The sequence below is a fragment of the Argiope bruennichi genome, chromosome X1, assembly GCF_947563725.1.
Source record: "Argiope bruennichi chromosome X1, qqArgBrue1.1, whole genome shotgun sequence".
Taxonomy (NCBI): Eukaryota; Metazoa; Arthropoda; class Arachnida; order Araneae; family Araneidae; genus Argiope; species Argiope bruennichi.
In genome coordinates this window covers 129,438,225-129,461,482 of record NC_079162.1, presented here as the reverse complement: position 1 = coordinate 129,461,482, position 23,258 = coordinate 129,438,225, and the positions used below count along the sequence as shown (strand labels likewise).

Below are 23,258 nucleotides of genomic sequence, written 5' to 3'. Positions count from 1 at the left end.
AAAAAAATAAAACTTTTTAGAATCATAATATGCGACGTAGAAAAATGCAACACACCAAAAAAATAAGAGGATGTAGTACATATGGGCTCTTTCTATCCTAGTGATGGTAACTGCAACATTCATTTTTAAAGAATGGTGATTTTCTTTGTCACCTTGCAAATTTGGTTACGACACATTGTCATAAAATCCAAGTTTCTTTCCCTGCGGAAGACTCTTGTTTAACTTTTGGAAACATAGTAACATCATCTCAATTATTATATTACGTACCCCATTATCTGTATGGTACCATATTTACCATAAAATGCATATTACCTTACGCTAAAAGCCAAGGCAAAACACATATGCTTGAAAGACTCGTATTTTGTAGACAAATTTGTATGGTTATCAAAAAAAAAAAAATAATATTTTACTCACTTTGAGAAAAAAAAATTGAGAAATGTCAAAATGCGGAGCTAAAATGGTTGGTATGAAAGTGTAATTTGTGTTCTTATGCCTCTCCTAGCATGTGAAAGATCAGTTCAAGCACACGACAAATGATGAAAATATGATATGTAATGAAAAATTATTTAGAATTTGTGCTTTTATTAGAGCTGTTACTTACTTAGAATCTTCTTCCGACTGCTGCTGCTGTCCTGTGTCTATCTGATTTGGCTTTGAAAATTTTTTTTCGGGACTCATATCATATAAACTTGTCGTGCTTGTACTGGCACATTTTTCAGAAACAGGCTCACCATTTTTAAATATCAAAGACTGACAAGTATTTTCAGAATTAGGAACTGTACCATGGGGAAGAACTATGCGACTTCCATTGTAACCAAGTTCTTTGGCAGATTCAGCAGCATTTTCTTTTTCATTCTCACATTTCACTTCTTGTAAATCAGGTCTGTTGCGTCGTTGTTGAATCTACAATGGCAAAAAATAATAAAAATTTCTATAAAGATATAATTTCTCTTAATCAACATCACAAATCCAAAGACTTCAACTATTTTTCTAGAGGTGTAACAAATGCAATTTCATAACAATCAAAAATATAAGCTACATTCTATCAGAATGCTTCTATTCTACAGCTTTTAATCCAAAAAATTTCATTAATTATAATGTCTAAACAGATATTACTTACACAGATATTTGTCTCAAACTTTTTCAAAATTAAGATTAAGATCAGTTAATACTCAAAAACATGTCAGCTTGCAACGCTGTGCAGTCAATATAAGATCTGTGGTATACTATAATAATGTTATAAAGTACAAGGCGAATACAGCCACATTATCAATGGATACCATTATTTTTAATGTTGTTAAAAGTATTGTTTAGAATTTAATCGCCAACTAGTAGCACTCATTTCAATGCTTATAAAATGTCTATCTCTCTCTCTAAAAAATGGGAAATTTGAATCAAATTTCTTTAATAGCTCTGACAATAAGTTACAAAATTAAAAGAAAACTGCCTGGAAAAATAATTAGGAATTGAGAAAATATGAGATATTATAAGGTTGTTCCTAAAACGATTAAAGTGTTTTGCATGTATAAAAAGAACCAAGGAGGATATAAGGATAAAATATTAAATATAATTTAAGGAAAATTTAGAAATTGCAGAACAGATCAGAATGGTTTTACTTGCCTGTCTAATCGTTTTTGCTTTGCATGAGTTTATCTTTTGAAAGCAAAGCTCTATTACCGAATCAAAATCTAATTAATATGATCGATTTACTGTTAATTTTATTCTGAAAGAAATAAGATAATGCACTATTATGCAGTAGAAACAAATGTGAAGCATTTCAAAACTGTGTCATATCAGAAGTTAAAAATAGATTACAAAATTTTGCCAAAAAAAAAAAAAAATCCAATTAAATGAAAAAGGTTACTCTTTGGCATATATAAATAAAGAAAGAATACTTAAAACAACTTGCAAATAGTACTGCCTAAGTAATAAAATGAGGAATATAACTTTCATGCTTCAAAAACAAGAGATTTTGATGTTGAATATCTTTGTAAATGCTCTGAGCATGAATACAGGAATCTAATTGAAGCACAACCTTTATAAAAACAAACAGCTGAGAAAGTCATCCGTGATGAAAGTCTCAACAAAGAGAAAGAATGGTATGATTTTATATCCAAGAAGCAAAGAACTAGGAAGAAATGGATTTAAAAAATAGAAAATGAAAAAAAAATTGAGGCATAGGTTCTTTAACCATTCTTATTTATCACAATAAATGCGGTTTTCTTTAAACAATGCTCCTTAAGACTTGAGATGCCTTTCTATAAAGCTGGGTAAGCAGCATTTCTCGCATACTAAGCTTGAGTCGTAGATTATAATGAAAAGAATGACTTCAAATATTTTGTGATTCTAAAAGTAATTTTTTTAAGCGCCTTTTCGCCAGGGGTTTTGCAAGGAAATAATATATATATATTTTTAAATATCATCTAAGCTGTTTTAAGAACAGCGTACAATGAATACATAAAAATAATGAATACAAAAAAAGTTATGTTCTTTACATGTTATTTAAGGATTGAGATACATTTTTACCAAAACCAGATAAAAGATACAAATTGAAAATGAAGAAAAATATATGAAATGAAGCAATATTATTGTCTTTTAAATAACAGAGCTTTTATTTTATAGATTTACAGTTCGGATAACAAAATAATTTCAAAAACAAAATATCTAATGAATACATTAATGTTATACGCGAGTTAAAGGGCAATAATTGATATTTATCCTAGTGATATAAACAGTTTAATATAGAGTCATTAGTATATATAAGGAATTAAAGATTTTTAAACAGAAGAAGAAAAAAAAGGCAGAACATTTTTGTATAATGCAGACTTTATTTCTGAAGTTTCAAAACAAAAATTTCACCTTAAGAAAATAAATACTAAAAAATTGGGAAATAACTATATAATATCTGTCATCACTGTTGTATCAAAATGTCTTATATCAAATTTGCCAAAACCTTTCATTGATGTAAAACACTCGTGTAGGTTTGCTACATCTAATCTCATTGTTGCATTTTGTCACGAAAGATCATATGCCGTAAGTGATTGCACCTGTAATATTAAAATTTGGTATATTTTGCTGGGCAGTGGTTTTTTGTATAAGACATTTGTATATGACAGCGAAGATATCTATTTTGTTGTAACTAAAAATGAATTAGAAACTTTAAAAGGAATATACAAAACCATGTAAAGTTCTTTGGAAAAGTCTTCGAGTCTTAAATTTTCATCTTCGTCATCTTCATCATCTTCTCCCTATTGAAAAATAGATATATACATCTTACTATGCTTTTCAAAGCCATACTTATGCAAGTGAAACCATTTAAAGGTAATGAAAATATTAAATAAGTTATTATAAATCACATATGATGGAAAAATAATTAAAGTAATACAAAAATTAATTACAATACCATAATACAATTTAATTCAAATACAATACATGTAACGATGCAAGAAAACCGATGCAAACTTTGAGAACGAATTTTTATTATTTTTCTGATTAAATCAAAAAATAATATAGAACAAAAATATTTATTTACAGTTTTCAAAAATTTAAATATTTTGGTGGACATTTCTATGTTCAATATTCAGGGAGACGAATTTTTTTTTCAACATACGAAAATTCATCTTATTTAATTTTAAACAAGAAAAAGAAAATGGGCTACTAAGTTATAACAAAAGACATCTAAATCTACATTGTACAGAATTTCTAAGGTGTAAAAAACTTTAAGACACCATTTTCGATTTGGGATTCACCAGCAAACGAAATCAAATTAACTGATTTTATATATGTATCACTGGCAATATTATGGTTTGAAAGAATCAGGATATTTTCTGTGAATTTTAAATTCTGTTTTCGAATGTACGTACTTGGCATAAGTTATATTTAAAATTTATTGCTGAAAATCCATTGGATGGATTTATAATTTATTTATTAAAACATTTTTATAATTTATCAAGTAAATTCGATTGAAAAGTAATAGAAAATTTACCTGCATTCTTGGTCTAGATAGTAAAAGTGTAATTTCTGGTTCTTTGCTGGAAAACAAAGATACTGCTTGCTCTCTATTGCGGACATCAATCCCATTGACCTAGAGATATTAAATTATATTATATTATATATATATATATAAAGCTTTAACAACGTACCATGAAAAGAAAAAATACAATAGCATTAAAATAATTTGATAACAGTTGGCTAAAATGCTCAAACCAGCTTTCACATTTATTATCTATTTCCAAATATTTAAAGAATGAAAAGATGTGTAATAATTGATTGAGTAAGTGAGTATGAATCGGAAATAACCCTTATTTGCATGATTTTTTCTTTTTCGTGTGCTAAATAAATCAGGGTGATATAATTCATGCTCTAGATTAAAGGAAAAATGTTTAAAAAAATCCTAGTATAAATATATAATATAAAATAATTAAAAAACCGTATTGCATGTTAAGGAAATATTCATCATCATGCGGATTTGCATGTTAAGCTCAGTGCAAAATAAATAAATAAAATAATATATCTTTATATCATTTTCATTCCTAATGATAATTAAAAAACAATTATTATTCTTATTTAGGCACATATTAATTCCACATTTACTGCATGAGATTGTAGAATACCCTTTGCACTAGGGTATTTGCACCGGAGTGACCCAGCTACTTTTGGCAAATCTCCAATGTTCCTCACTTCTAAATTTTTCTACAAAAATAACACAAAATAAACCTATCATAAAAAACATTTTCGTCATACATTAGAAGTGAAACAACTGATTACTGATGTAAATTTCTGTCACATGATTTTGGGAAGATTATTTGGGGTATTCGATATAAATTGCCCAGAAAATAACAGAAGCACAAAAAACTAACGTTTATTCCACTCATTATCGTTCTTATTAGCAATATATATATATATATATATATATATATATATATATATATATATATATATATATATATATATATATATATATATATATCAGATTAATTATAAAAAAATATTTAAGAAATCGCACGTTTCTTCCAATCACAACAAACAACGGAATGACAAGTTCAAACCCGCCATAATGATTCTGACATTTGATTTTTTTTTTTTTTACAGCTACGTCCCTTATTATGCAATAGTCCTGAAAAACGTTGCCAGTAACAACCAATTTACAGTACACCTGATATGAGTACAATTTTTTGTTCACTAAATGTTATGATGGAAATGTCCATCATCATGTAAAGAAGAGTTAAAAAAAGTAAAAATCAGAAGCATTTTGGAAAGCTTATAAAAATATTTCCAAATTATAAGACGGAAAGCAAGCAAAAACTGCCCTAGATAAATGGAATTCAGCATCTTTCATTTGAAGATTTTCAAAGAATTTCAAAGTATTTATGATTTTTTAAATTCTAAAGCGTGGAGAGTTCCTACAGCTGCTCAGTCCTATTGAGCATTTACTTTTACGGGGCAGATGAATTCGTCCACCACCTGCTAAATTAAAAAAGGCCTTATGACAAAGACAATAATTTGCAATAACTTAAAAGAGCAATCAAATTTTGAAATTCTAAGAACATAAATCAAAGATGGATAAATTCTGAAAAATATAATACTACACCCATTAATGCGGGATTTATCATAAAATAATCCCGGTATAATGCATTTTATAAAAACTTTTCCAATAACTAAAAACCTAAAATAAAAAGGCTTTTGGATAGGATAAATTTACGTCGAAGCAATACACATATAATTTATTTAGCATTAATATGTCTTTTTCCTTGCCTTTGATTACAGTTAATAAGGAATTTTTATCTTCCTAGATCTTGTAAACCTTAACATACATTTTTGTTAAATTATGGAAAAGTAATTTCGTTAAAGCTTCGGAAAAACAATAGAAGTTTGACATACTAGGAAGTTAATAAAAAGTTACCTTCCTGAACTACTTAACTTCTTTAATTTTAAAGTCTGCTACAACAAAGAAATTTCCCAGTACTTTCATCCCTTTTTTAACTTTTGCAATTACACCTTTTACAGCATTTCCGAAAAATTAAAATAAAGAATGCAAGAGTATATATAGCATGATTTTACATATTCAAGGTGATTCTCAAGTACACAAAGAATGCATATAGATTATTCGTAGAACAGAGAGAAATCTATTTGCTTTCGACTTGGATTGATGTCATGATGCATCTTAAAAGATTAGTTGATTGCCTGATCATTCGAAAGTATTTTCGCAAGCAATATTACTTACCTGCAAGAGTTGATCACCTTCCATGATTCTGCCATCTTTAGAGGCTAAACTGTCAGGCTCAATCTAGAAACAAAAGTAATCACTCTTGTATTGATATTTTAGAGTGTGGACAAAAGGTTTTCTCTAATAATATTTCAGTGAATTTAAAATTTAAAAGTACAGAGAAAGTTTATAGCATGAATAATAAGATTTAGGCAACAAAAAGTCTTAGCTGTTGTACTTCAGCTCTGATAAACATAATCTGATAAAAAAAAACCCTTTAAATGTGCACTTTTTTTTCTTCTTGAAAAATTAAATTGATACAAAAAAGAATTCACTTTACATTTGTCTTTGATTTTTGAAAAATAGATTTCCGTGTATGTAATCTTTTAAAAAATATTTTAATGCAATTTAATAGTTATGAACAGATGTCCACTCTCATCGATTTCAAATTAGCATATTATTAACATTTTGTGAAGAAGATAAAAATAAGCAAAGGAGCAAAATATAAAAGTTGCTATATTCTTCAAATTATATTTAATAAAATTTTTTTAAAAAAATATTATGTTCCGCAGCCCTTTATATAATCAGCGAAAATTATCTCTAAGAATAGTTTTACTTAATAATGACGTATTTATTGAACATCCTGATACTAATCTGCCAGATTTGAAATGTAAACTACCGTAGCATAAAAGAATTTAGAAACTACTTCTTTTAAAAAAAGAAAATAATATTGATAAATTAGTTGTAGAAATTAATAAAAAGTTGATAAAAAAAGTTGTATAAATTAATAAATGAAGTTATCTTACAGGCATTGCTTCATTTCAAATAGATCAAATTAATCCAATATTTATATTTTTAGTGTTAATTGAAAATCAGTGGTATAGACAGTTGGAGTGACTTCTGACTGAAACTATTTGCTTAGTTGTGATCAATATTCTTTCTATCTCCCGCGCATTCTTCTCAGTTTTGTTCAATTTATATTGAGTTAAGTAATAATTCCTGAACGGCTTTTCCCTCACCTTAAGAATGTCTCAGAAATAAAATGCATTGGTAAAATTTTTCTATTATTTGAAAGAGAAGTTAATATTCTTTCAAATAATTAACCCTTTCAAGGGCCGTGGGAAGTATGCTTCCCACCAAATTTATCAATCTTTGTATGAAAGTATGTAGGTTGGCATAAGTTCTGACAAATTTTTTTAGTAAGTCAGAAACTTAGATGCTTCAGTTCTTTATCTCAGACAAAATGATGTGTCTTGATTAGTTACTTAATTATTAATTAACCAAATTAATTAATTAATCAAATTAAATTTATCTAATAAGCTAAATGAATCCCTTTTCTGATTCTAATTTCAAGCCTAAAAATATTTTAACATAATATGACTAGAAAAAAATTGCCCTTTAAAGGGTTAAGTTAGAAAATCAAGTAGGCCTTTACAGTAGTGACCAACATTCTGGAAATCTTTTAGGTAAAGCACAGTTTGAAAATTTCAAGACTGATAACCACAATTATATTTGTAGTAATGTCATAATGTTATGTATCATTTTAAAGATAATTTAACCATGAATGTAATTTATTAAATTATATGTAACTATCATTATTTTTTAAAATTATATCTAGATTAGCAGAAGGAAGAAATGCGCTTTACTTTGATTGATAAGACAGCGTTTCTTCATTTGAATGTAGCCAATGAACATGACTGTTTAGACAATCCACAAGATGTTACTAGTAGAATTTAGCAATTGACGCCATGTTTTGTAGTGGAGAGAAAGTCGTTTTTCCAGAACTTTTGTGACTGCTATCAAATTGGTCATCATTTTTTTTTCTCTTTTTGCATCCCCCCCCCAAAAGAAGGCACAAAGAGTTGATTGCCCATAAAAAAAAACATTTAAAAGTTTTACTATTGCTTGATCAGGGTTTCATTTATAATGACATTAGAAAGAAAATTGTCAGAAATGTAACTAAAGGTTACATTTATGTAACATTATGTAACAGAAATGTAACATTTTTAAATTTTTGAAGAAGTAAAAGGAAACGTAGTCACTAGAAAACCAAATTGGTAGATGCAAAAAAAAAAAAAAAGTAGTGATAGAATAATTGAAAATTTATGTCAATGTGACAAAAGAAAATCGTCTGGAAATATACAAAATCAAATAGTGCAATGCAATTTGAAATTGAAGCTATTCGATCCAGATTGTAGGAATCTAGTCTAAATATAAGAATTCCACGAAAAAAAACTATTTTTAAATCCAAACAAATTTTAAAAGATTAATCAGGGCAAAACATCTCCTTAACTGGACAGAATAATGGGACAGTACAAGTTTCATTGATGAGAACAAAATCTCACTGTTTGCCAGCGATGACATAAAATACGCAAGAAGAAGAATAGGAATAGAATAACAAAACTCCTCGTTAACTGAACAGAATATTGGGGTAGTACGATTTTCATTGATAAGATCAAAATCTCACTATTTGCCAGCGATGACATAAAATACGCAAGGAGAAGAATAGGAATAGAATAACAAAATACCTGGTTAACTGGACAAAATATTGGAGCAGTACGATTTTCATTGATAAGACCAAAATCTCACTATTTTCCAGCGATGGCATAAAATACGCAAGGGGAAGAATAGAAATAGAATAACAAAACACCTCGTTAACTGGACAGAATATTGGGGCAGTATGATCTTTATTGATAAGACCAAAATCTCACTATTTGTCAGCGATGACATAAAATACGCAAGGAGAAGAATAGGAATAGAATAACAAAACACCTCGTTAACTGGACAGAATATTGGGGCAGTATGATCTTTATTGATAAGACCAAAATCTCACTATTTTCCAGCGATGATATAAAATACGCAAGGAGAAGAATAGAAATAGAATAACAAATCACCTCGTTAACTGGACAGAATATTGGGGCAGTATGATCTTTATTGATAAGACCAAAATCTCACTATTTGTCAGCGATGACATAAAATACGTATGAAGAATAGGGAAAGATTTTCACCTTGATTATACTACACCTATTGTTTTATACCCAGTTAGTGCTATTATTTAAGGTTTTATAATAGCAAAAGACATGGGAAAATTTTTTTGATTAATGCGAATATAAATGCCCAAGAATGCATTAATGAAATACTCTTTCCTAAATTGCTTTGTCTTCCGCATGTAACCCATTCCCTGTTAACGAAGAATTAGAATTAAGCACCATGCCGTCATTGGATGTAAAAATTCTTATTTCACAACTGGAATGGCTTGGGAATAGCGCAGACTTTAACTCCATCGGAAATCTATAGATCCGGCTGAAGAAACTTGTTACTAGAAGCAACCCAGCAATAAAACCCAATTAATTAAATCAATTATTCAATGATGATATAACATTAGGGCAGATGAAGAACTAAAAGTATTAGTGAACACCGTGGGACGACTTTGTGATGACATAATTGATCCTGGGGGTTATTTAACTATTTACTGCTGTAAGAGAGAATGTTTGCTTATATTATTATTCCAATGTTCCCATTTTCTTCGATATATTTCTATTCTAATACAAATATTAATTATAAAAATTATTACATTAAATTTTTGATGAAATTATCTTGGAAATGATACATAATATTATGATATTTCTCTTAACATAATAGCCGTTGGGATCGATCCATCAAAATGTCTTCGTTCCCATAATTTTGGCCACTTTAGTATTTGCCCTCTCATTTAATGTGCTGTAAGCGTGGAAAAGCAGAAGAAGTTTTTAAAAATCAATTGAATTATTATTCAAATAGAGAATATTAATCTGAAGTAATTGAATGAAATTATCTTACCTCGCTTATAAATATATTAGTTTCAGGATCATCTGGAGAGGCGTAACATAGAGTCAGGCCCAATTTTTCTTCACAGTGGCTTCGATATAATGTCACTTCCTAGAAACAGAAATTCAGCTGTTCTACTATATTATAACGAGTTGAAATTTGAAGTCCGTATTTCAAAATGTTTAGATAATTGGGTTGAAATTCCGTGAAAATGTAAAAGGAAGTATACTATGAGCACTGCCGCCGAGAAAAAAATGAATTCAGGAATTCATGAAATTTGTTTGCTATTAATGCATCACTATAGAAGTCATTTGATTAACACATATAAATGAAAATTTCCACTCGAAAGGATATTCTTTCCTCCTCAGGAAAGAATATTGAATTAATAATTCGCTTTCGAAATTTTCGTTAAACATGGTAACGAAGTTTCGAGTTATGAAGAGCAGAGCAATCGAAATTCAGTTATTACTGATTCATGAAACTGCTTCAATTCTTTTGTAAAAAATAAACAAGTTTTGATAAACGAAAACATCCATTCAAGTGTTTAATTTCCAGTAATAAAAATAGCATGAATTATGCAATCTTAAAAACCTTTAAATACTTCTCACCCTCATCTTGTTTCAATCAGCTATAACGATAACAATAACAATAACAAAAACAACAACAAAAAATGATGTATGCCAAGGGCCTTCATCGACCAAGAAGTTGTGGAATTTTCGCCCAGAAAGTCATTTTTCAGATTTCTTTCTTTTCTTTTCTTTTTTTTTTCTTAAAGAAAAAGGTTTTATAGTTATATTATTTTTTTGGCAAATTTGCATTGTTGGCGACCTTTATTCCGGTTACCATTTTTATTTATGCTGAAAATTTTTCTTTCTGTGATCTTGCATACCTTTTTCCTTGGTACCTTTTTGGGCGTCGAAACTTCGCCGACAAGAGGCCGTCTGCGGTTGAAGGAGGAGAAAGATGTTGCTGCTGCTATTTGCACAACAATCTTTAAGTGAGTTCCATTGTTAGTTTTTAGTCACTCTCTTCACCATAGGCACTAAACATTAATAATAGGAACAGCTTTGATATAAGTCTTTTTCTCCAACAAAATAATTTAACTCCAAATTTTAATGAGATGGCCGAATGTGGCGCGAACGGCAGCAATACCGTAATGGTAGAAAAAGCGCCACCGAAAAATTGCCAACCTCGCAAGGTGCCAGATGACTGTATATCAAAGTTTGATAGCTGTCCAATTAATATTTATTAGAAATTACTGCCAACGTTTTAATTGGTTTGCCACAGTGAGTTGTTTATCGTGATAGTATTGGGGAGGGGGGAGGCAGTAAGGGGTTATGATTTTAATATTTTGGACTTTTATTTCTCACTAGTCCTAATTTCAGGCCAATTGTTTGTGTTGTGATCGACGAATGACGATTCCATTGTCATTGTTAGATTCGGGGGGGGGGGTCTTGTTAGGGTATTTGGAGTAATGAGACGCGCGATAGACGTTAAATACAATAAAATTATGGAAATAAAATTATAGACAGCGAAAATTCCTATATCATCAGTAAACAAATATCATCAACTACCACAGCAGCAACAGCAGTTCTAGAAGCTTGAGGGTCTTGCAGGTTTTTACTCCCGATCTCCTTGAAATTGTTGGTATGTATAAAATCATCGATATAAATGGGATTTTCATATCAATAGCTGCTACAGAACTTTAGGCATGATAGTAAGAACCTGGTAATAAATAGAATTTCTTTTCAACGTCTTCGAAAAAACTTTAAAGAAGCGAGACATATACAAATTGATTTCAAGTTTAACCTAAACGACTGCCAAAAATTAGTGTTTGCACCGAGTTGGAATATTCCTCCTAGCACTCGAAAATATCGGCAGAGTGGCAATACTAGCAACTTTTCAAGGCAAGGAACAACTGTTGGGAATTTCTGGAATCCCAACATCTTTAAGAGGAGATCAAGCCATGGCTGTTTACCAAGCAGTGGAGAAGTGGGGTATAACTGATTAGATTCAGGCAATTTGCTATGATGCAGGTCGAATAAATGGCGCTTGTGCAAATCTAGAAAAATTGTTTCATCCTAATTTGTTATACCTCCCTTATCATCATCATATTCTTGAATTAGCTTTGAGCGACTGTTTCGACGCACTGATGTGCGTAACTTCTGGTCCGAAAATGGTGTTTTTCAAAAGATTTAAAGAAACCAGAAAAAATCTCGATAAGAACATTTGCTTCACTTGTGGCAATGAAGTGTCTGATGATGGCCGCTTTGTCAATCTTGGATTTTTTGAATATCACCTTTCGGTGCAGAATCGCCCTTTAGGGACTGATTTCCTTTTGGTGGGACGGGCTTCACGGCTACGAGGTATCCCTGTGTCTGGCCTTCTTTCATATTACTCTACCCTACACCTTTTGTTTTTTAATTCTCTTGAAAGTTGCCCAGGGCTGAAAACTCAGTTTTGATGCGATGGAACGTTATCTAGCTTGTACAAGATACTATTCATTTCGTTCTACTTGTATAAATGCGCATTTTCTATTAATTTGGTTTCTTTTGTTTAACGCTAAATTTTTCCAGTATCTAATTTTGAAATTTGAAAAGAATTCTAATTATGACAAATAATATTCATTTTTAAAATCCCCAAGGAAGTTAGGATCTATCATAAGAAAATTAAACGAAATTTGTAAATTTAATTAATATTTTGCAAAACCTCTTTATTGGATGTACCTCATATTCCAGTTCGCAGGCTCCCATCTCATCGTCATGTCCGAAGGCCTCTTCCAGGGTCTCATAGTGGTGGTCTTCGTTGCCGAAATGCATGAGATTGTTCTGGCTGAAGGGAAAGAGGCCGATGGGCGGGGACTCCCAACCACCCGTCCACTCGGTCTGAGTACAGCTGTCGCAGTACACTGAAGGGGAAGTGGGTTCCATGGTCGCACGCACCAGCTCCTCGTGTCTGTTCTTCGACAACTCTTTCCCGTTCACCTGGAATAAAGACATACACCAATCAATATTAAAATCACCACACATCATACTTGTCCTATAACGCATTATAATACTCGTAATCATTCGTATTTCATAAACTGAGGGGGAAAGACCCAAATAAGCTAAAAGATACATTATCAGTAAACGACTACTCCGATAATCGGAGTAGGTACAGGGAAATATCTGAACAATCGGGCACCGCGACAGCACTAGCCGGAACTAAAGTTGAGTCCTAAGGATCATCACCGGCAACGGTATAACCCTTCCTGTAGAAGGCACGTCCCAATATCAGTAGTATCGTTCGCTGGGTACAGAACGACATCCACACCGTTTATGTACCAAGTAGGGCGGCAAGAACTAACCACCATTCCAGAAATTTCTCATCTTTGTATTTGAGGTGCCCCAGGGGAATAAAATGATACATTATATCTACAGAGGAAGGTTGAATGATTAAAGTTTCTGTAATAATTCGTCTCTGTAAATAATTTGGAAACTGAATGAGTGTTTTGACAGAATTTAGTTCTTTCAAATTAATTTCTCTTGAAAGGGTTTCTGAACAGCAAAATTCGCATTTCTAGAAAAGAACTCACTGTCAGGAAATTTACATCATGTAGAAGCACAATATACTAAATGTTTCAACTTCTACAATGCCCCTAATTAAACGAAAGGCCTGTTGAGGAACGAATAAGAATTAAATGAAATAATCATTGTCCCAAAACAGGATGAAGATTTAATGATGGCAGACTCACTACATGAACCGAGCCATCATGAATGATATGTTTTACTGTTTTTGGTATCTGCTATTTCTCAATTAATTTCGGCTTTTAAAAATGAAATGGTGATTGGTTAATTTAGTTAGATGAGCAATTGTGTGCACTGCCATGTTGAGGAAACAAGAAGTGACCAATTAGAAAAGATCAATTATATTTATTATTGTAAACAGTGACTTTTCTTATCTACATTGAAGCTTCTCTACTTCTATCGTAGATGACTTTGGGCATCTTTAACATGGGTGTCAAATCACATAAGCGCTTCTTCATGAGTGATGATCACTTCTGGGATTTTCAGCCCTGTTTCAATACGCTTCTCTGTATCATATGATTACGGCCGTAATAGAAGATGCCCTTCCTACTCCCCCATGATTTTCTACTGGTTGAATTTATGAAATGTTTCATAACCAAAAGGTCCAAAATCACATCTATTAATGTTTAACACCTGAAGTAAAAACAAAATTGTATCCTTTGATGTCACTCAATGGAGACTGAATGCAATAAATTTCTATTTGGATGCGCCAGTACTGGTATGTTTTTGAGTTATTTATTGGGATACTGTGGTCAATCCTCTTTAGCTTTCCATTGGGGTTTTAATATAATGCACTTTTTCTCAATTAGAAAGGTAAAAGGAATAAGTGTTTCGATATTTTAGGTTTTAAAGATCTTATTTACCTCGAAATATGAGAAATTGACTATTTTTAGGGTATAATTTGACGGTGAAATTTTTCTAATTAATACAGCAGTTTGAATAGTTCAATTGGTTTTTTAAAATAAGTAAATAAATGAAATTTAAAAAAACACATTTTTTTTCGGTTCACGGAATAACGTGAGTAATTGGAGTAAGACAACAGATTTCCTTATACAGTGCCCGAAAAAATTATTAGGACACGCGAAAAATCGCCAAATCTAGAAGCCTTGTTTACAGAATCATATGCAAATTTTTGCAGCAAAAATAGAAGTAAAACTAAAATATTTTATGCGTAAAGTAATTAAAATTTTCAATTTTAAATCTGCTAAAATTCAAATTTTGATTTTTAAACCTAAATGAAAACGGAAAAAAGTATAAGGACATTGCTTTTTCTCCAGTAATTATTTAAAAATTTGCATATTTGAAAGCATAAAATGACAATTCCGAGTTAAAAGATTCATTTGCGAAAAGAATTTCCCACTCTGCGACTTTCAGTGTGAATTTTTAAACGATGCCCAAAGGAACTCAACTTTCTGACTCTGAAAAAGGAAAAATTGTTGCTTTTCGAGAATGTGGATTAAGTGAATGGGAAATTTCAAAAAGAATCAAGAGATCTAAAACGATGGTTTGTAATTTTCTAAAAAATCCTGGGATGTATGGAATGAAAAAGCGAACTGGGAGACCAGAAATTCTTACTCGTCGACAAAAAAGAATGATTGTAAGGAGAGCTTGCGAGAAAAGAGAAATCGCAAATGAAGTTAGACAAAATTTGAGTTTACCATGCTCAACAAGGACTGTTCAAAATGTTTTGAGTAAACATCCTCAAGTTTCTTATGGGAAATTAGTGTCACGCCCCCTCTTACAAATCATCATAAGAAAAGAAGAGTTTACTTTGCCAAAAAATACATTTATCTTGGTCAAAAGTGGGCTGATGTAATTTTTTCGGACGAAAAAAAGTGCAATCTTGATGGACCTGATGGTTTTTGTTATTTTTGGTATGATCTGCGAAAGTGTTTCCCAGGAGTCAATGTGGTGGTGGCTCGGTTATGGTATGGGGCGCTTTTGCGGCAAATGGAACCACTCCAATTGTATTTATCAATCATAAAATGAATTCGGACAGGTATGTTGATATGTTAGGAGAAAGTTTGTTACCTGAAGCGCCACTAATTACTTCAGGGGACTATATTTTTCAGCAGGTCGATACACGTTTCTACGAGTGCAAAACTCTGGTTTGAAGCTAATTCTGTAAATTTACTTGACTGGCCAGCGAGAAGTCCTGATCTTAATCCAATCGAAAACTTATGGGGACTTCTAGACCGAGAAGTTTATAAAAACGGCACACAGTATCAATGTACAAAAGATCTTGTCGTCGCTATCAAAGACGCTTGGGAAAAAATATCTGTGGACATTTTAAAAGATCTTTCAGGATCTATGACCTTTCGGCTTATTCAAGTGATTGAAAAAAAAGGTAGTTTTCTTGATTATTGAAACATTTTTTAAGTATTTTACAACATGTCCTTATAATTTTTTCCGTATTTCCTTTAATGTTCAATTTTGTAAAATCAATATTTTGAAGCAAAATTATGTTTTTTATGTGGTATAAGTGTTATCACAAAATTATGCAGCAGAAGGAAGAAATATAAAAAGTTCATTTAGGTGAAATGGAAATAAAGCATATTTTCATGCAATTACATGTTGTCCTTCTACTTTTTTCGCGCACTGTACATCTGGTATTTTTTTCTTCAAAAAAATTTAGTGTTTATATTTATTCATTTTTCATACACACACACAAAATTCTTTAGAAAGTCTAACAGTAAAAGTATTTCCATTTTTCAGGTAAAAAAATAAAAAAGTTTGCATATTAATTGTAAAAGTCTGGCCATTTTAATTATATAAGATACTTTACTGAAAAAAAAGGGGGAAAAAAAAGAAACATTTTTTTAAATCTAGTTTTTATAACTTAAAGTTTTTCTTAGAGTACACCTTTTTACAAAAATAAAGATAAGACTTAGTATCAAAATAAATAAAAACAGCAAATATAAAAAAGAAATTTTACCACATTCAAAACTAATTTTAATTCTAATATAATGAATGTTTTTGATTTTTTTTTCTTTTTTTTTTTTTCGTTTCTTGTGGCATTCACGGTCTTTTTAAACTGCAGGTGTTTTTTTTATATAATTCGTTTAATATATTCGTTATATTCGTCGTTCGCTAAAAGAGATTAAAAAAAGCTAATAACACTTATTATCAACCGCCTTTGCTGATCAACAGACTCGCCAACATTAATGGTTGTTAAAGTTTCGAGTAGATATTTTATGTTATTTTCTTTTCATGGCTTCCTTACCAAATCTTTTTAAACTTCAAATTTTGATAGACATGTGACTCATACTATTTGAGAAATGTTGCATCATTTTGTCCTTCATTATTGATATTATTTATCATTATTGTTATTGTATGCAACTTCCTCTTAATGGTTTTTTTTCACGGGAAAGTTATTTTTAAACTTCACATTTTCATAGATATGTCACTCGTATTGATTAAGAATATTATAATCCTTCTATTAATATTCAATATTCTAAGAATAAATTCGTGTATAACCTATAACTTTAGTATTCTGGTTCGTGCTAGTAATTCTAAAAATTGGTATTTTAATTCTTATCTTTTTATAATGTTCCTAATTTCTTACTTTAATTAATTTTTATCAAAAATTTAGATTTTAAAACAAAATTGTAAAAGTGCAAGATCTTGGTAGAAATATTCGATATTAGAATTTTAATTGTATTCATAATATACTTTAACCCTTATCGTGGCAAGATTGCTTTTTTGAAGAAAAGCAAAAAAATATATATATAGGTAGCTTCTTTACGCTATAAAACACATCAAAAAATAAATAAAAAAATAAGAATGTTTAATAAATAATGTATATTTTTATAAAGTTGTTTAATAAATAAAGTATATTTTTATAAAGTTGTATGTATGGTATACTATACAAAATGAACATAAGGGTTAACTTTCAATAAGTATTTAGGAATTTCATTTTATTATATTTTGTCTTAATTTTTTTATAATATTGTTTATTATAATAAAAAACTTTTTTTGCTCGATTTTCGATTTTTTTAGTACTTTTCATTGCATTAATGGTGTTAAAATTGTTTTTATTTTTAATATTTTTTACTTTTTAGTTTTTAATATGCTTCACCATTTATGGTTGTAAATATTATGAAATCTAAAAATGAATATTCCTCAAATAAATTTCTATATGGCACTATCTGTGTGGAATTAATTTTTAAATAAATTAATATATTAACTGATAATTAAGAACTCTAAAATTATTAAAATATTCAATTGTAGATAAAAAATGAATTAAAAATTGATTCTAAATTTATTTATAAACATGAAACATACAAAGTTAAGTAAAGGAGTTTAATTTAAAATGAACTAATTGAATTTGAAATTTCACGTCTTTAATGGTGTATTTTAAAGATAAATGCATTTTCTAGAATATTAAATCTTCAGAAGGATAAAAATGTTTATTATCGATATTTCTTACAATTATTAGAAAATATATTCAACAATTGCTTTTTGGAGATCAATTTGATTTTCTTTATGCTTTCCCAAATTAAAACTTCGTTGAATCCTTCATAACTTGAAGAAAAAATTAAGAATTCTACTTTCACTGGAGAAATTGTTGATCATAAAAAAGAGGGATATTACAATTCATGTTCCTTGTTTTCAAATTATTTCTTATCTGGAGTGGAATTTATGCGGTGTTTATAAATTGCTGATGAAAGAAAAAAAACATTAATCTTTTCTGGGACACAATAAATTTATTTTTCTTTGTGGAAACGGTAGTGATGGGCATATAAATCAACAAGAAAAAAAAATTACAACTGGTGCTGATATCTGTTGCCTTTATTTGATACTACAAAAAATTTTCGAATAAGTTCATTAAATAACTACCTACTGGAGAAAGGATAAAACGGCTTTTAAGAAGGATGTTTTAAAAGAAAACTACTGTGGCAGTGTAGGTTTAAAGACTTCTATAAGTAATTCTTGAAGGATTTTTAAATTTTTCATTACAGTTGAAAATTGCATAAGTAGAAAATTTTCATAATGTAATATCTTTATCTATTTAATGAAATCCTTAATTTAATAGTTAGAATAGTATCCAGAATTTATTTATCACTTTGACCGTACCCTCCCCCACCCTAATATTCTAAAATATAAAGCATTTTTGCAGTTTTGTTCCCCACACATTCTCATATTCATTTTAAAGTTTAAAAAACATCGAACGAAATATTAGAATAACAAATATTTCGAAAGGCATTCGCGCACAATTTAAAACGAAAATTCATCATGGAATTTAAAAAGGAAAAGAAGTTAATTATGCATAATGTGTAATCAATATTCAGTCAATTTGAAGTATTAGAAAAAAAATATAAAACCATTTATATATTTTGAATTTCATTAAAGTTGTATCGTACTCTAGAGACAAATTTAAAATGTCGTTTACATTAAATTTATTTACAAGGAATCCTATTTTATTTCAACACAGTAGAAGTGAATAAACTGAGCATCAGTCAAAAAATGAATTTCTATAAAAATATGAAAGAATTTATAAAAACCGAAGTGATTGATTTAAATAAGAATAAATGTTTACAGCTTGAGGGTATTTACATTCTCATCAATATGAGCAAAATAATGCACTTTCTTATTAATTTATGCAACTGAATTTTACTCGCAAATTCTTTTATATCCAATGTCTCAAAAACTTAAGTTAAAAAAAATGCTCTCTTCTCTTACTAAACGGGATTCTTTCTTCATGTATTATTTATCAGGGTGAGAAAATCTCCCTTTTCCGACATGAAATATAAATATCTCGAATGAAAAATGTCCAGGTGTAAGAAAAAAAGGTACTAAACGAATTTGAAAGGGATTTTCTGAATATCAGATGGACCATAAAGGAGGTTTTGAAGTGAATAAAATTGATATTTATCATAATCAGTGTCACCGTTGGATAATCGCCTTCGCTGAGTGAAGAAAGCCAATGATTTGGAAGTAATGAATTCACTCTGGTTGTAATAAGATGCCACACATTAAGGGCTACCCCAAATTATTGATTTTTAATGGATCGCTGTTATGGCAAAGCTTCGCTCTTTCCCTTGCGGAACTTATCTTCATTAAGGAGTCACGCTAGACACAGCAGAGATGCCATATGTGGCATAAAATCGAAAATTAACGTCACATTTAAGAAAAGGTTGAATGTTTTCTCCGTGTGGCTTTGTTGCGATGTCACTATGGGTCTTCATTACAAATTGTCGACCGTTAAGAGGCTTTTTTTATAATAATATTGTGCAAAAATAATCGTTTTGGGAAAAATAAATTAATTTTGGCTATAATAAGATGCCAGACATTAAGGACTACTAAAATTATTGATTTTTAATAAATCATTTTTTTTTTTTTTTTTTTTTTTTTTTGCGATTATAGGAAAGTTTAGCTCAACAAGAACAAGGCTTCAAAATAATGTTTTAGTTTCGTCACAATTTGATTTTAGCTATGCTGTACATTATAAATTGAAAATAGGCGTCTTATCTTACTAATGATGAAGTTCACTCTGTGATTTTACTCCGACGACTCTTGGAAACTTGATTTTAAATTACAGACCATTCGGAGGCTTCTTTAATCAATTTAAAAGAACTCTCTGTTTTAAAGTCATGAATTCAAAATAGTTGTGAGAAAATAAAAAAATCACTGAAAGTATCGATCTCTAGTAAATCAAGACTTTTTGCATCGCAGTTATGGTAATGTTTAGCTTTTTCCTGAAAAAGTTAATTGCCATAACAGCCATAGACATTTAATGAGTTTGAGCAATGCCATATTGAAAAACGCTTTCGCTCCTTAGAAATGGATAATGCGACGTCTTTAGGTCAATTTCAGAGTAATTTCTAAGTCATTAAGAAACTTTTTAGATAATATTGATTTTAACTAGTATTAATCAAGAATAAAAGTTCATATATTATGAAATAGCTCAATGAAGTCGTCATTGGATGAACTTAAAGCAATAGGATAATAAGACAAACATAAAAACAAATACAACTGTTAAACTAAACAAACTAATCAAAGGGTTTCAAATACTATATGTTTCATTAATTTAGAACAAATTTCTCAAACATTTTTTCACTAGCACTGATTAAGTGGAACGAAAAGAAATTTCAGTATAAGGAAATCTAATGAAAATGAGCCCAAAAGCGAAATAATCTGGGAGCTCTAAAAACTCACAAATATACTAAATGGTATTTCCTGTCTAAACCCATTTAGTCAACTTTTAATATTATAACCTGTATAAAGTTAACAAGTTTATTCAAGATTATATTCAAATTTCAATTATAACATGGATGACCAATAGGAAAAGCCCAGTGGAGTTACATTAAGCAGAAATATCGGTGTTTTAAAATAAAACTCCTGTTAAATACATATATTAATTAGTTTTAAACATATAAGGATCATGCGTGTATTCTCAATTAAAGTTTTCATTTTGGTTGTGCGATGTGAGCGGTATATGCACACTGTTAGGCGTCTTATACACAATCCTCCTTCGTGAAATCTTCTTAGTACAATTGATTAGAATATCAGGCTTTTAGTGGATTTTAGAAGAAAAACATCTCAGGTGAGTTGGTATAAGTGTTCAGTAGCTCTAGGTCTCTCAAGGTTGTATCTTCTAGAAGCTAATTCGAGTCTAAAAATGTCTTATCTATGAATTGCCAAAAGGCTGACGTTTAAGAATTTTCCTACTAAGATTGACTCTGGTCGACTTCTATTCGTGCAAAGGAATGGCGTCGTAATTCTTCCGATAAATGATGTCAAACATTCATATCTACAAATTGGCTATTTCGACGTTTGACTAATAGTTTCTTCTTATAGAAACAGCAGAAGCTTTTAAAACTTGTTTTCGGCCACAGGTGCAACAACATCAACAAGTTCCGCTAATTTGCATATCATATTCTGAAGCAGGCCTGTTTTTGAATTTTCCGGGTAATTTATCTGGAAATGTATTTATTTTAAGCGGATTAATCACACTTTTTTCTATTTTTCCTTAATTTTTGAAAATAGATTCGTTTAACTGACCATAAAGTTGCACTACGTAACTTCTCACATAACATCAACATGAGCTGTATTTAATTATAGAGATATACGATACAGATCTTATTTCTGTAGACTGAATAGACCTTAATTTAAAATGCTGTTTGTTTTAAATGCTCAACATAGGCAAAAGCTGTGCTTTATTTTTTTAACAAATCTTGAATCTTGTCTTTTGCAAAAATGATAAGCATTATTAATATAAAAGAATAGATGATAAGTCGGGGAATTTGATTTGTTTAGAAAAATCAAAGAAACATTTCAAACATTTCATCAATTCAATGTCTTGAAATTATCCATGTCTGCAGAAGAGACATATATAGAGCTGTCCGACTTAAATTATCTGACGCATACTTAAAATTTGAAGAAGCCGATACAAGCCAAAGATCACGAGAAACTCGACTGTAAAGCTTCATCACACATCCAATCTAGCAGATCATGCCACTAGTATGAATAAAAGAAACTATGATACTCATGAATCATGAGAAAAATTCTAAACTTTTGCCATGGCCGAAAGCAAAGAATCTCAATTTGCGGTTTATCTAACATGCGGAAAGAAAACTGAGTTGCTTAGTTGTATTTGCATAATGTCTTCCCGATAATCCTTGAATGAAAATAAATGGAAATATCTCCGCTGAGAGCTCTCGAAAGTAACAAAGAATTCACTTCTTCTTGCAAGTTGTCTGATTAAATATTACTGTCTCTGGTCGAAGCAATCGATTGCACTGTTCTGTGGAAGAGTGCTTCGGAATACTTTCAATAATTAATACAGTAAAGAGTCTAAACAATATTGTTTTTCTAACTTGATCCTTAAAACATAGAAAATATTTTTGAGAGAATGAAAACATTTTGATACACTCCAAAACTTAAACAATTGGCGTTATCTAAGTCCTTTTGTTTTAAACTTTCATAATCTGAATAATTAACACTTTAAGTGCTGCTATACGACATTGCGCATACATTTCTGATTGTATTGAATAAAATAGCTAATGAATGATCATATAATTTACTTAGACCCTTGATCTGCAAAAAATAAATGTATTAGCAGTTAAATAATTTTCCTGTGGCCCATTTTGTCACATAGCAGTTGAAGAATGAAACAGCACAATTTTTGTTTACAATTATTCTCTTTGTAAGATAAAATAATAAAATTTTGAACTATTATACTATTAATGAACTTATATTATTTTGAACAATGTTTGCTATTACTTTCATTCCGGTTTGATTTGATGAGGAGTTTAATGGTCCAAAAGTCAAGATGCTACTCATAATGTGACACATTCAAATTTATTCACCACGAAGTCAATTTCGTCAATGGCAAAAGACAAAAATTCCTTAGAGTTTAAAGAAACACATAAGGAACACAATCACCTGAAAACCTGATGAAAGTTGCAAAAAGTCAATGTCAAAATTGAATCATATGTAAACGAGGGAATAATATTTAACAATGGATTTTAACAATGGCAAGTCTCTTTCAATCAACAGTGTTAATGTAAATTCAGCTGCCTGTAAGTAAAGCACTGGATATCGAAATATAGCCATTCAAATAAAATATATATATATAAACTATAAAGTCACAAATGGACATAAAGGATTTGTTCTGCAAGTAATGGATATCAATGAATAAATCTCATGCGCGAGATTTGCAGACGAATAAACTATAA

At 30.0% G+C, this 23,258-nt stretch overlaps 1 protein-coding gene across 1 annotated transcript in view; it reads right to left on the bottom strand.

Annotated features, from left to right (window-relative positions):
* The window catches only part of LOC129958526 (E3 ubiquitin-protein ligase PDZRN3-like), a 135,640-nt gene that overhangs the window by 6,467 nt on the left and 105,915 nt on the right, over window positions 1-23,258 (bottom strand). The window contains exons 2-7 of the mRNA XM_056071061.1: window positions 12,739-12,996; window positions 10,025-10,123; window positions 6,224-6,286; window positions 3,986-4,084; window positions 3,180-3,248; window positions 602-903 (exon numbers count right to left, since the gene is read on the bottom strand). Of these exons, the coding sequence (XP_055927036.1) occupies window positions 602-903; window positions 3,180-3,248; window positions 3,986-4,084; window positions 6,224-6,286; window positions 10,025-10,123; window positions 12,739-12,996 (890 nt within the window). The remainder of the gene's footprint in view (window positions 1-601; window positions 904-3,179; window positions 3,249-3,985; window positions 4,085-6,223; window positions 6,287-10,024; window positions 10,124-12,738; window positions 12,997-23,258) is intronic.